Source organism: Bos taurus, chromosome 2 (genome assembly GCF_002263795.3).
Source record: "Bos taurus isolate L1 Dominette 01449 registration number 42190680 breed Hereford chromosome 2, ARS-UCD2.0, whole genome shotgun sequence".
NCBI classification, from domain to species: Eukaryota; Metazoa; Chordata; class Mammalia; order Artiodactyla; family Bovidae; genus Bos; species Bos taurus.
This window is the reverse complement of record NC_037329.1, coordinates 107,149,591-107,162,109: the sequence shown is the minus strand read 5'-3', so window position 1 is coordinate 107,162,109 and position 12,519 is coordinate 107,149,591. Positions and strand designations below refer to the sequence as shown.

Genomic DNA, 12,519 nt, shown 5'->3' with positions numbered 1-12,519 from the left:
AACTACAGCAGGCCTCCACGGCAGGTCAGATGAGCATTCTTGATGGGACTCTTCTGTTTTTGATTGGAAAAGAGAAAGAAACACACCACTTTGTTGTCTTACAGACTGCCCATCCTTTATTGTTTCTAGGCCCCCCTCCCTGCCCCCTATACATGGAGGGGAGCCCCAGTATATGGGGGATGACAAGATGCAGGGGGGCCGAGTGGGACCTGGCCAGGGAGCAGTTCAGAGCGGCTCACTCCCATGCAGCTGGAGCGGCCAGCAGAGCCCTCTGTAGGCTCAGCTCCACATGCTGTTTCTCCAGATGCTCCCTGGAGGTGGCCTCCACGTCACTCCTCTTCGTCTTCACTCTGGCTGCTCCGGGCCTCCTCTCCCTGTGGACCCTAGAGGTGTGAGGGCCACAGTCTTCCTCAGCTGAGCCTCCCTCCCCAAGCCCAGGACCCTAGCACAGGTTGCAGTTGGACGGCTTCAAGCTGCGGCTTTGAGCCTGGAGCAAGGGGAAGGGAAGGAGAGGAAGACAGGGTGCAACGTCAAGGAAATGAGGGACAGTCCTTACTGCAGAGCTCAGCATGCGCTATGAGTGGAGTCATAAGGAAAATAAAAGGATAAACACCATCATAAACTCTACCACTTGGAAGAACACCCTCCCTGCCTTCCCCCCTACCCCGAAAACTCCTTACTTACTCCCAGCACAGGGCCCATCTCTACGCCATCCTCATACCTGCTGCTGTCGGTATTCTGCCTCACTGGCCGATAGTGCTTGTGCTAAAGCTAAGTCTTCTTCCTCCTGAGAACTGGGAGGGAGGAACAGCTTAATTAGTATCTAAAATGTGAGCATCTCCTCTGTTAGGCATCACTGTGCTGAGCCCTTCTAAGTACTGTTTCAATTCTCACATGTAGGTTTTTACAGGATGTTGGTATTGTCCTTATTTTATTGAACATATTAAGACCCTAATGGGCCAAAGAACTTGTCCAAGGTCATATAGTTCAAAAACTTAATTTTGAGCCCAAGTTCCTATTATCCTGCATTGGATGACAGCAGTCCCACCTCCCTCCCTCCAAACTGAGCCTTCATCCACACCCCACCCTTTTACCAGTGAGTAGGTACCTTGGGACCTGGGGTTTGGTCTCTGCCAGGGACAGTTCCAGGGCTCGTTGCAGAGCCTCATCCTCACTCTGCAAAAGGAAAAATAAGACCAGGTGCCTTGGACTTCACTCTCTGTGGGTCTGCTTCTGTCCATCCAACCTCTGCCCCACTCACCAAGCCACTTTGCAAAGTAATCACTGGAGCGGCTGTCCGGGTTGGAGACTGAGTTTTGGCTCTATGGCAGATATTCAAGAGGCTCAGGTCAAAGATGCGAAGGGAAAAAAGGGGGAGGGGAAACAGGCAGGCCTACCTGCTGGTAGAGGAAGAGGAAGGCAAGGTCTGGTTTGGGCTGGGGGTGGTCTTTGTAGAAGAAGCCAGGGTTTGTGCTCTGGAGATGGCAGCCAGTCTGTAGGAAGAGACACTTTGGGCATGCCTCCAGGCACCTTCAGCTTACAAGTTCCTCCCACCCCTGACCCAGGAAGTCAGGAGGGGAGCTCCTCCAAAAGATCTGGAAAACATGCACTTGAAAAAGAAAAGACTCCCTAGCCAAAGGAGATAGGGTGAAGCTTCCCAACTGTTAGGACAAAGGTTCATTCAGGTCCCAAAGGCAAGTAGAGAACTTGGTTGCAATTACCCTGCCCTACTGGTGGGGTGCCCCTCCCCAGAGCAATCATGGTCCAGTGGGTGACGGTGCTTGATGCAGAAATTTCGGCCACAGAGGTCGCAGGTCAGTTTCATCATTTCCCGCTGCCGGCAGCCAGCGCGTTCACACTTATTGGTGAAGATCTGAGGTGGAGTAGGAAGGATTGTCTCTGCTGAGATCTCTGCTCCCTTTTCAGTCCTGTCCTAACAGCTGTGCAGAGTTCCAGGCGTTTGTAGTCCCATGTGACCATGGTTGATCCCTCTAACACTTACCTTACGTTTTTGTTGAGCTGGATCTGAGCGACAGTCTCGGTCAATGTGCTCCCCAACAGCACGGTCAGGGGACTCCCCTCTGGCCACAGGTACAGGCACGTTACAGAGCGGGCATACAGGTACCTGGATATCCTATAGTTAGGGAGCAGGGTTCGGTCTGTGGCCTACTCCCAGTCCAGCCAGATCTTTGGTCCTGAGAGAATCCCCCTGAAAGAGCCTGGACATGCCCTCCATAAACGCAAAAGGAAATAATGTTCCCAGCACTGAGCCTCAAGAAGACAATAAAGGAGGGGAAATGTGAGGCGGAGGGCTTCCGGAGATTTTGCACGCATCCTCCACCCGCCCCCTTTCATCCTCAGACCGCCCCCTCACCTTTTGGTAAGCAGATCCACAGTGATGCTGGGCGTAGGCCACATGGTCTGCGCAGAAGATGCCCGAACAGGCATCGCACTTGAGCGGCAGAAAATCTGCAGGAAATGGGTCAGACTGCAGGTCCAGTGGGACCTCGACGTTCCTGCTCACTCAAGCCTTCCACTCAGGGGCAGGAAAACACTGCCGTACTAGGAACCAACTGGACCCTGGCCCTACTCCACTATCTCCTACGCCACGCCCCAAGCTCGAGCCCCGCCCTCCTCGGGCACTGCCAGCCCAGGAGCCCGCCAGTCCGCCCGGCCCCGCCTCTCGCGTGCTCCGCCCCTCACCCCTTCACCCGCTTACCCAAGCGCTTACAGCTCGGCTCCGAACAGTGAGCCCCAAGGTCCGGAAACTCCATCGCCGGGCCGGACGGGGACCTGCTGGGAGAGGACGCGATGCTGAGCTCCCCGAGGGCTCCAGCTCTGGGTCCAAATCGCGACCCCGTACTCTGGGGGGAACTCCTTGTCCCGCCCCTTCCTCCCCCCGACCCAGCCCGCTTTACCGGAGCGTCAGAGCCTCCCGGACCGCAGTTCTCACTCCTCCCTTGGCGCGCGCGGGCGCGTGACGTCATCGCGCAGGGCGGGCACGTCCCTCGCTGTCGGCGGGGGCGGGGCGCATCCCGGAAGAGCCGAGGGTCGCCCCTCCTGTTTTGCCAGGCGTCCGGGAGCTGGATGGTGTCTCCAGGGCTACCGAGTGGCCGCGGGTGGGTTTGGCCTCGAAGGCGTTAGGGCGGGCGAAGACAAGGAGAGATTACATCTTCGAGGCTCAGGTGGTTTGGGGTCTTTCACAACTGGGTCCTTCGCCTGCTTCTCGGCACCCTCCCCCAGCCATTTAGTTCACAATCGCTGCTATACCTACTCTACGAACTGAAAACACCGATGTTTCTGTGAGATACACATTTTTCTTCAGAGCCGTAGCTCCTCCACGTTTGGTTTCGCTGTCCTTTGGTAAGACTTCTCTGACCTTCCTCAGTTTGAGCCCAGTGCATCTCTTGTGGTTTCCCGTCGTTCTTTTCTAGCATCCTATCACCTTATTGTAATCATCTCTTCTCTCACTCCCTCACTGCCCCCTTCCCACATAAATATAGTGGTAAGACGAACCACGTCTGCCTTCCCTTGAGTCGGGCCCAGCACCCAGTGCAGTGCCTGGAACTGTGAATCACCTGCTTTAAAATGCGGATTCCTGAGCTCCCGCCCCCTCCCCACCCCCGGAAGCACGGGAGAGAATTCAGACATTATCCATTTACTACAATTTGAAAAACACATGCCTGGAATATTCTGAATGCTTACTTAATGTTTCTTGAATGAAGCTAGAGAGTCGCTGGATTGGTGTCCTGCGTGACCCTAGGGAGCCCCAGGTTGAGACTTCCATTTTTACACATTTTCTCACATGCCTCTCTGGCCCTTCGTGCATGGGCTTGCTTGCCCTCAGTTCAGCTCAGTCACTCAGTCGTGTCCGACTGTTTGCGACCCCATGAATCGCAGCACGCCAGGCCTCCCTGTCCACCAACTTCCTGAGTTCACTCAGACTCACGTCCATTGAGTCAGTGATCCCATCCAACCATCTCATCCTCTGTCGTCCCCTTCTCCTCCTGCCCCCAACCCTCCCAACATCAGTTTTTTCCAATGAGTCAACTCTTCGCATGAGGTGGCCAAAGTACTGGAGTTTCAGCTTCAGCATCATTCCCTCCAAAGAAATCCCAGGGCTGATCTCCTTCAGAATGGACTGATTGGATCTCCTTGCAGTCCAAGGGACTCAAGAGTCTTCTCCAACACCACAGTTAAAAGCATCAATTCTTCGGCGCTTACCCTTCTTCACAGTCCAACTCTCACATCCATACATGACCACAGGAAAAACCATAGCCTTGACTAGACGGACTTTGTTGGCAAAGTAATGTCTCTGCTTTTCAATATGCTATCTAGGTTGGTCACAACTTTCCTTCCAAGGAGTAAGCGTCTTTTAATTTCATGGCTGCAGTCACCATCTGCAGTGATTTTGGAGCCCCCAAAAATAAAGTCTGACACTGTTTCCACTGTTTCCCCATCTATTTCCCATGAAGTGATGGGACCAGATGCCATGATCTTTGTTTTCTGAATGTTGAGCTGTAAGCCAACTTTTTCATTCTCCACTTTCACTTTCATCAAGAGGCTTTTTAGTTCCTCTTCACTTTCTGCCATAAGGGTGGTGTCATCTGCATATCTGAGGTTATTGATATTTCTCCCAGCAATCTTGATTCCAGCTTGTGTTTCTTCCAGTCCAGCGTTTCTCATGATGTACTCTGCATATAAGTTAAATAAGCAGGGTGATAATATACAGCCTTGACGTACTCCTTTTCCTATTTGGAACCAGTCTGTTGTTCCATGTCCAGTTCTAACTGTTGCTACCTGACCTGCATACAGATTTCTCAAGAGGCAGGTCAGGTGGTCTGGTATTCCCATCTCTTGAAGAATTTTCCACAGTTTATTGTGATCCACACAGTCAAAGGCTTTGGCATAGTCAATAAAGCAGAAATAAATGTTTTTCTGGAACTCTTTTGCTTTTTCCATGATCCAGCGGATGTTGGCAATTTGATCTCTGGTTCCTCTGCCTTTTCTAAAACCAGCTTGAACATCTGGAAGTTCACGGTTCATGTATTGCTGAAGCCTGGCTTGCCAGAATTTTGAGCATTACTTTACTAGCATGTGAGATAAGTGCAATTGTGTGGTAGTTTGAGCATTCTTTGGCTTTGCCTTTCTTTGGGATTGGAATGAAAACTGATCTTTTCCAGTCCTGTGGCCACTGCTGAGTTTTCCAAATGTGCTGGCATATTGAGTGCAGCACTTTCACAGCATCATCTTTCAGGATTTGAAAGAGCTCCATTGGAATTCCATCACCTCCACTAGCTTTGCTTGTAGTGATGCTTTCTAAGGCCCACTTGACTTCACATTCCAGGATGTCTGGCTCTAGGTGAGTGATCACGCCATTGTGATTATCTGGGTCGTGAAGATCTTTTTTGTACAGTTCTGTGTATTCTTGCCACCTCTTCTTAATATCTTCTGCTTCTGTTAGGTCCACACCATTTCTGTCCTTTATCAAGCCCATCTTTGCATGAAATGTTCCCTTGGTATCTCTAATTTTCTTGAAGAGATCTCTAGTCTTTCCCATTCTGTTGTTTTCCTCTATTTCTTTGCATTGATCGCTAAGGGAGGCTTTCTTATCTCTTCTTGCTGTTCTTTGGAACTCTAATTCAGATGCTTATATCTTTCCTTTTCTCCTTTTCTTTTCGCTTCTCTTCTTTTCACAGCTATTTGTAAGGCCTCCCCAGACAGCCATTTTGCTTTTTTGCATTTCTTTTCCATGGGGATGGTCTTGATCCCTGTCTCCTGTACAATGTCACGAACCTCATTCCATAGTTCATCAGGCACTCTATCTATCAGATCTAGGCCCTTAAATCTATTTCTCACTTCCACTGTATAATCATAAGGGATTTGATTTAGGTCATACCTGAATGGTCTAGTGGTTTTCCCTACTTTCTTCAATTTAAATCTGAATTTGATAATAAGGAGTTCATGATCTGAGCCACAGTCAGCTCCTGGTCTTGTTTTTGTTGACTGTATAGAGCTTCTCCATCTTTGGCTGCAAAGAATGTAATCAGTCTGATTTAGGTGTTGACCATCTGGTGATGTCCATGTGTAGAGTCTTCTCTTGTGTTGTTGGAAGAGGGTGTTTGCTATGACCAGTGCATTTTCTTGGCAAAACTCTATCAGTCTTTGCCCTGCCTCATTCTGTATTCCAAGGCCAAACTTGCCTGTTACTCCAGGTGTTTCTTGATTTCCTACTTTTGCATTCTAGTCCCCTATAATGAAAAGGACATCTTTTTTGGGTGTTAGTTCTAAAACGTCTTGTAGGTCTTCATAGAACCGTTCAACTTCAGCTTCTTCAGTGTTACTGGTTGGGGCATAGACTTGGATTACTGTGATATTGAATGGTTTGCCTTGGAAACGAACAGAGATCATTCTGTCGTTTTTGAGATTGCATCCAATTACTGCATTTTGGACTCTTTTGTTGACCATGATGGCCACTTCATTTCTTCTGAAGGATTCCTGCCTGCAGTAGTAGATATAATGGTCATCTGAACCCATTCCAGTCCATTTGAGTTCACTGATTCCTAGAATGTTGACATTCACTCTTGCCATCTCTTGTTTGACCACTTCCAATTTGCCTTGATTCATCGACCTGACATTCCAGGTTCCTATTGCAATATTGCTCTTTACAGCATCGGACCTTGCTTCTATCACCAGTCACATCCACAGCTGGGTATTGTTTTTGCTTTGGCTCTATCCCTTCATTCTTTCTGGAGTTATTTCTCCTCTGATCTCCAGTAGCATATTGGGCCCCTACTGACCTGGGGAGTTCCTCTTTCAGTATCCTATCATTTTGCCTTTTCATACTGTTCATGGGGTTCTCAAGGCAAGAATACTGAAGTGGTTTGCCATTCCCTTCTCCAGTGAACCACATTCTGTCAGATCTCTCCACCATGAACCGCCCATCTTGGGTTGCCTACGGGCATGGCTTAGTTTCATTGAGTTAGACAAGGCTGTGGTCCTAGTGTGATTAGATTGACTAGTTTTCTGTGAGTATGGTTTCAGTGTGTCTGCCCTCTGATGCCCTCTTGCAACACCTACATCTTACTTGGGTTTCTCTTACCTTGGGCGTGGAGTATCTCTTCATGGGTGCTCCAGCAAAGCACAGCCGCTGCTCCTTACCTTGGATGAGGGGAATCTCCTCACTGCCACCCTTCCTCACCTTCAAAGTGGGATAGCTCCTCTAGGCCCTCCTACACCTGCGCAGCCACTGCTCCTTGGTCATGGGGTTGGTCCTCCCGGCCGCCCCTGGCCTAGCTTCCCATAAATTTGGGCATGGAGATAAGTAAACAGATGAAATGCTTAGAGTTGAAAATGTCCTCCAAAATGGAGAGAGAACCAGCTACAACTGGGAATGAGACAGCTTTCTTCTCTTCTCCCTCTCTCCCTCCAGCTTTTGGTTTTGTTTCCCTCTGTGTCTGCTGCTTACATCCTTACAGCTCTAAGGCTACTGGATGGAGAAGGCAATGGCACCCCACTCCAGTACTCTTGCCTGGAAAACCCCATGGATGGAGGAGCCTGGTAGGCTGCAGTCCATGGAGTCGCACAGAGTCGGACATGACTGATCGACTTCCCTTTCACTTTCCTGCATTGGAGAAGGAAATGGCAACCCACTCCACTGTTCTTGCCTGGAGAATCCCAGGGATGGGGGAGCCTGGTTGGCTGCTGTCTATGAGGTCGAACAGAGTCAGACACGACTGAAGTGACTTAGCAGCAGCAGCCGCAAGACTACTGGAAATTAAAATCATTTTTTCCTGGTTCCTCAAGCAGAAGGCCTAATTTCAGTTCCTACTGTGCCCATTTGCCTTGACTTGGATTGTCCGCCAAGCTCTGACCTGTGGCCTGGGGTCAGGGTATGTGATGTTCTGATGTGCCAGGTCTGAATCTCATGTTTGGGGGAAGGGAGTCAGCAACACTAAAGTGAAAATTACCAAACTGGCTTGGACAATCCTAGAAAACCCGAGAAAGTCCATTCCATTCCTCCCTTCATTCAACAATATACTGAGTATCCTCCCATGTGCTGTCACTGGATGCCATAGGCAAAGACTAGGAAGGACTAGGCAAGACGGCAGTGCATTTCAGGTACACCCATTCTGGAGTTGACAAGGCAAAACCTGAAGGGTAAGTAGATGTTGGCTAGGTGAAGGCCAAGGGAGCAAGGAAGCAGGTGGAAGTAGGTGCTATTTCAAGCAGAGGAATCAGCAGGGACAAAGACCTGGAGATAAGAGAGAACAAGATCCTTTAGATAAAACTTTTAAAAAGCTGATAACATCAGGATCTTAGAGTGTAAGAAACAGCTTGGCAGGAGATAAAGCTGGAGAGTTAGCAGGGGTAAAATCTCCTCAGATCATGGAGGCCACATTAGTTGTTGAGAATTTTAACATAAACATAATATCAGCTTCCCTTGTGACTCAGTGGTAAAAAATCTGCCTGCAATATGGCAGACTCAGGTTCGATCCCTGGGTCAGGAATATCCCCTGGAGAAGGAAATTGCAACCCACTCCAGTATTCTTGCCTGGAAAATCCCATGGACAGAGGAGCCTGGCGGGCTACAGTCCTTGGGGGTCACAAGAACTGAAGAACAACAAATGAACTATAGATAGCTTTAAGAAGGAGAGTAATATGATCAGATTTGTATTTTGGGAAAGTCACTCTGGCTTCAGAGTGGAGAACAGATTGGTAGAAGGGAGGCTAGGCTGAAGGCTGTTGCTATAATAGAAGCAAGAGATAATGATGGCCTGAACTAGGTGGGGATGATACTTAGAATTAATGAAAGCTCAGTATAGAACTTAGATGTGAGACAGATATTTTAAAATAAGTAACTTTCAGGACTTCCCTGGTGATCCAGTGGTTAAGGCTTTGTCTTCTAATGTAGAGGGTGTGGGTTCAATCCCTGGTCGCGAAGCTAAGCTCCCACATGTCTTGGGGCCATAAAAGTCGAAACTTAAAACAGAAGCAATATTGTAACAAATTCAATAAAGATTTTAAGAATGGTCCACATCAAAAATCTTTAAGTAGCTTTCCAGTGTATCACTGAGAAGATAAAATGTTTAAAAAAAGAAAGAAAAGAACTCTTTGGACTTTCCTGGTGGCATACTAGATAAGAATCTGCCAGCCAGTGCAGGGGACATGGGTTCAATCCCTCCTCTGGGAAGATTCCACATGCCACAGGGCAACTAATTCTGAGCGCAATAACTCCTGAGGCCACGCTGTAGAGCCCATGAGCCGCAACTACTGAGCCCTCGCCTAGAGCCCGTGCTCCACAACAAGAGAAGCCACCACAAGGAGAAGCCTCTGCACCGCAGCAAACAGTAGCCCCCACTTGCTGCAACTAGAGAAAGCCCGTGCAAAGCAACAAAGACCCACAGCAACCAAAATAAAAATAAGTAAATAAATGATTATAAAAAAGAAAAAAATTTTTTGGCCACACCACACGGATTATAGGATCTTAGTGCCCCAATAAGGAATTGAGCCCCAGCCCTTGACATTGAGATCAAGTCTTTCAGGGAAATTCTGGCAGCTTCCTCTTAAATCCATCCTCACCCCTGGGATAGGCTCTGGGCAGCAGTGTTTCTGCCAAAGATGATTGGTCTGGGAGTGGTCATCTGACCCACACTGGGTATCTGAGTTTGTGTTCCCCAAAAGCATAACCTGAAGCAAGGATTTTGATGCAGATAATTCATATAGGAGGTAATCCTAGCCAGAGTAAGAGAGTAGGGGAGAGGGAGACAGGGAAGGAAGGAAAACCAATGAAGAGTTATTGAACTGGTTACTACTGTGTTTCCCAGTTCCACTGGGAACCCTCGGAGAAGGCATATAAAATATGTCTCAGAATCATCCTTCTAAAAGACAGAAGGATGGGCTGACTCCTGTCTTCAAGTTGAAAGTTTCTCTAGGAGATGATAGCTCCCCCATATTCACCTGGCACAGTGAACCTGTACCTATGTGCAAGCTGATTCAAGCTTATTGAAGTATGAGGGATTTGGGGGGAATCCTGGAGGCAGAAATTCTGAATCTGGCTTGGCTTGGAAGTGGGAAGCCATCAGGACTCATAGGAGCTGTCCACAGTGACATCTGAAGTCCAAGATGCACCAAGCAGGCAAGGCACCAGGGGCATCTGCTATATTTGAACAATCAGATTCCTTCCTGGGAATTTGAAATAAAGGCCAGAAGAATCAGTATTCATAAAGCCATTGGATCTGTAGCATATAAGCTATGGGCTTGCCATCTGCCATACTACCATACTGTCATACTGACTGAGGGACAGGGAGGGATTGTTATCTACCATCCTCTGACTGATGGAACACAGTCCCATAAAAAGAGGCTGATCTTGTAGCTTACACAAGGGTTTTAAGTCATATCACTACCTGACTCTTGCCTCCTCCCAAAGTCTACACTGCCTGACAAAACTATGGCTAACTGCCATTATTGCATTAGTTTAACATTGTCCCTTTTAAGATAGTTATAAGTTATCTCCTTCAAAGTCAAAGTGAAGTCGCTCAGTCGTGTCCGACTCTTTGCGACCCCATGGACACCAGGCTCCTCTGTCCATGGGATTTTCTAGGCAAGAGTACTGGAGTGGGTTGCCATCTCCTTAGATTCAGAGTATTTCTCAAGGCACTATCACACTCTCTGGTCATACCATGAAGTCAGGCTGTTGATGTGTGGGAGACTCTTGATCTGGCTATGCACCTGTCATGGGGATTCAACTTTCAGCCTAGGCCCTTTAGAAAAGACAGTTGTTGAAGAGCTTGTTGTTTGTGAGTTCCAAGACTCCAAATCTGTGAAATCCAGCAACAGTTCTGATAGATACAAGCTTATGAAATTGCTAAGACTTGACAATTTTTTTTTACCAAAACAATTACATGTGGTTTAATCTATTAATAAGCAGCACATGTCACGGGCACGAATTATTTTTCCTCTGACTTTCTATCTAATCCTCACCCTGCTGGGTTTTTGAGCCCAGATAAGACAAATTAGCACTGTGAGAGTATGATGTACAGTCTAGAGACTTCCTGGTGGTTCAGCAATTAAGACACTGTGCTTCCAATGCAGTGGGTGCAGTTTTGATCCTTGGTCAGGGAACTAAGATCCCACATGCTGCCCAGTGCAGTAAAAAAAAAAAAAGTCCACACACCTTAAAATCAGATGTGTCAAATGTCTGTATACCTTCAGTTCAGTCATTCACTCATGTCCGACTCTTTGCGACCCCATGGACTGCAGCATGCCAGGTTTCCCTGTCCATCACCAACTCCCGGAGCTTGCTCAAACTCATGTCCATCGAGCTGGCTATGCCATCCAACCATCTCATCCTCTGTCATCCCCTTTTCTTCTTGCCTTCTATCTTTCCCAACATCAGGGTCTTTTCCAATGAGTCAGCTCTTCGCATCAGGTAGCCAAAGTATTGGAGCTTCAGCTTCAGCATCAGTTCCTCCAATGAATATTCAGGACTGATTTCCTTTAGGATTGATTGATTTTATCTCCTTGCAGTCCAAGGGACTCTCAAGAGTCTTCTCCAATACCACAGTTCAAAAGCATCAATTCTTTGGCAGTGAGCTTTCTTTATGGTCCATATGTGACTACTGGAAAATCCATAGCTTTGACTAGATGGACCTTTGTTGGCAAAGTAATGTCTCTGCTTTTTAATAAGTCTGTGTACCTTACCTCTTCAAACTTGTACTGTTTTCTGCTAACAGTGTATAAAGAGAGCATATTGGTTAGGATATAGGTTAAGCTGCCATAACAGGGACTCAAAAATAGTGGCATAAAGAAGAAAGAAGTTTAATTTCTTCCTTATGTAATTATACAGGGCTGGCTGGTCTGACACCACCTGTCAGGGACTTGGACACCTCCTATTTTGTTGCATCACCATCCCTAAGGTGTTGCCTTTGTCTACGTGGTCCCAAATGAGTCCTTGTTCTAGGCAGCAGAATGAGGGAGAAGAAAAAGAAGGCATCTCCTCCATCCTCTCCCTGGACCCCGTCCCCCGCTATTTAAAGGTATGACACTGATTTTGCCCACATCATTTCTGTGACCCTAGTATAGCCCAGCACTTAGTCACATGATCATACTTAGCTCCAGAGAGACTGGGAAAGGTAGTCTTTAGCTGGGTGGCCATGTTCCCAGATAAAATTTCAATTATGTCAGTTAAGGGGAACAGATATTTGGGAGACAACTAGTGTCAAAAAAGCAGGGGAGGGAGGAAGGGTGACTTTTATGATATTTGAGCCACCCTGAGCTTGAAATAATGAAGCAGATAGTGAAACACAGGTATACAATAGCCAGAAGGCATTTCTCTCAGCTCAGGGGGTTTGAGGAGGAGAACAACAAGACCAAGCAGTGCTTGGTCAGTCTTCAGTTGTAGGCTACTTGACCAAAAAGTCATTCCCCAGTTCCCTCCTTGAGGACAAAACTCTGATTTTAATCATCGTTTTCCAAGCAGTTGTGTTTCACATGGGTCCCTTTCCTGCTCCCATGAGG

At 47.7% G+C, this 12,519-nt stretch overlaps 1 protein-coding gene across 7 annotated transcripts; it reads right to left on the bottom strand.

Annotated features, from left to right (window-relative positions):
• Nucleotides 1-89: 89 nt before the first annotated feature.
• On the bottom strand, nt 90-2,962 carry ZFAND2B (zinc finger AN1-type containing 2B). Of its 7 annotated transcripts, none has more exons than XM_025000152.2 (10): nt 2,919-2,962; nt 2,720-2,796; nt 2,375-2,469; nt 2,003-2,134; nt 1,722-1,873; nt 1,398-1,493; nt 1,262-1,322; nt 1,109-1,176; nt 722-794; nt 90-487 (listed from the first exon to the last, which is right to left on the bottom strand). In XM_025000152.2, exons 2-10 carry the CDS (start codon nt 2,772-2,774, stop codon nt 443-445), a joined length of 777 nt encoding a protein of 258 aa, XP_024855920.1. In that variant the 5' UTR covers nt 2,775-2,796; nt 2,919-2,962; the 3' UTR covers nt 90-442.
• Nucleotides 2,963-12,519: the final 9,557 nt, after the last annotated feature.

What these genes read in the sequence shown, in the direction of transcription:
- ZFAND2B (XM_005202824.5), bottom strand. Translation starts at nt 2,774, where the DNA reads ATGGAGTTTCCGGACCTTGGGGCTCACTGTTCGGAGCCGAGCTGTAAG. An exon ending in TCCTCTTCCTCTACCAGCAG is followed by an intron (nt 1,323 to 1,397) that starts GTAGGCCTGCCT and finishes TATCTGCCATAG; the next exon opens with AGCCAAAACTCAGTCTCCAA. An exon ending in TTACTTTGCAAAGTGGCTTG is followed by an intron (nt 1,177 to 1,261) that starts GTGAGTGGGGCA and finishes TTCCTTTTGCAG; the next exon opens with AGTGAGGATGAGGCTCTGCA.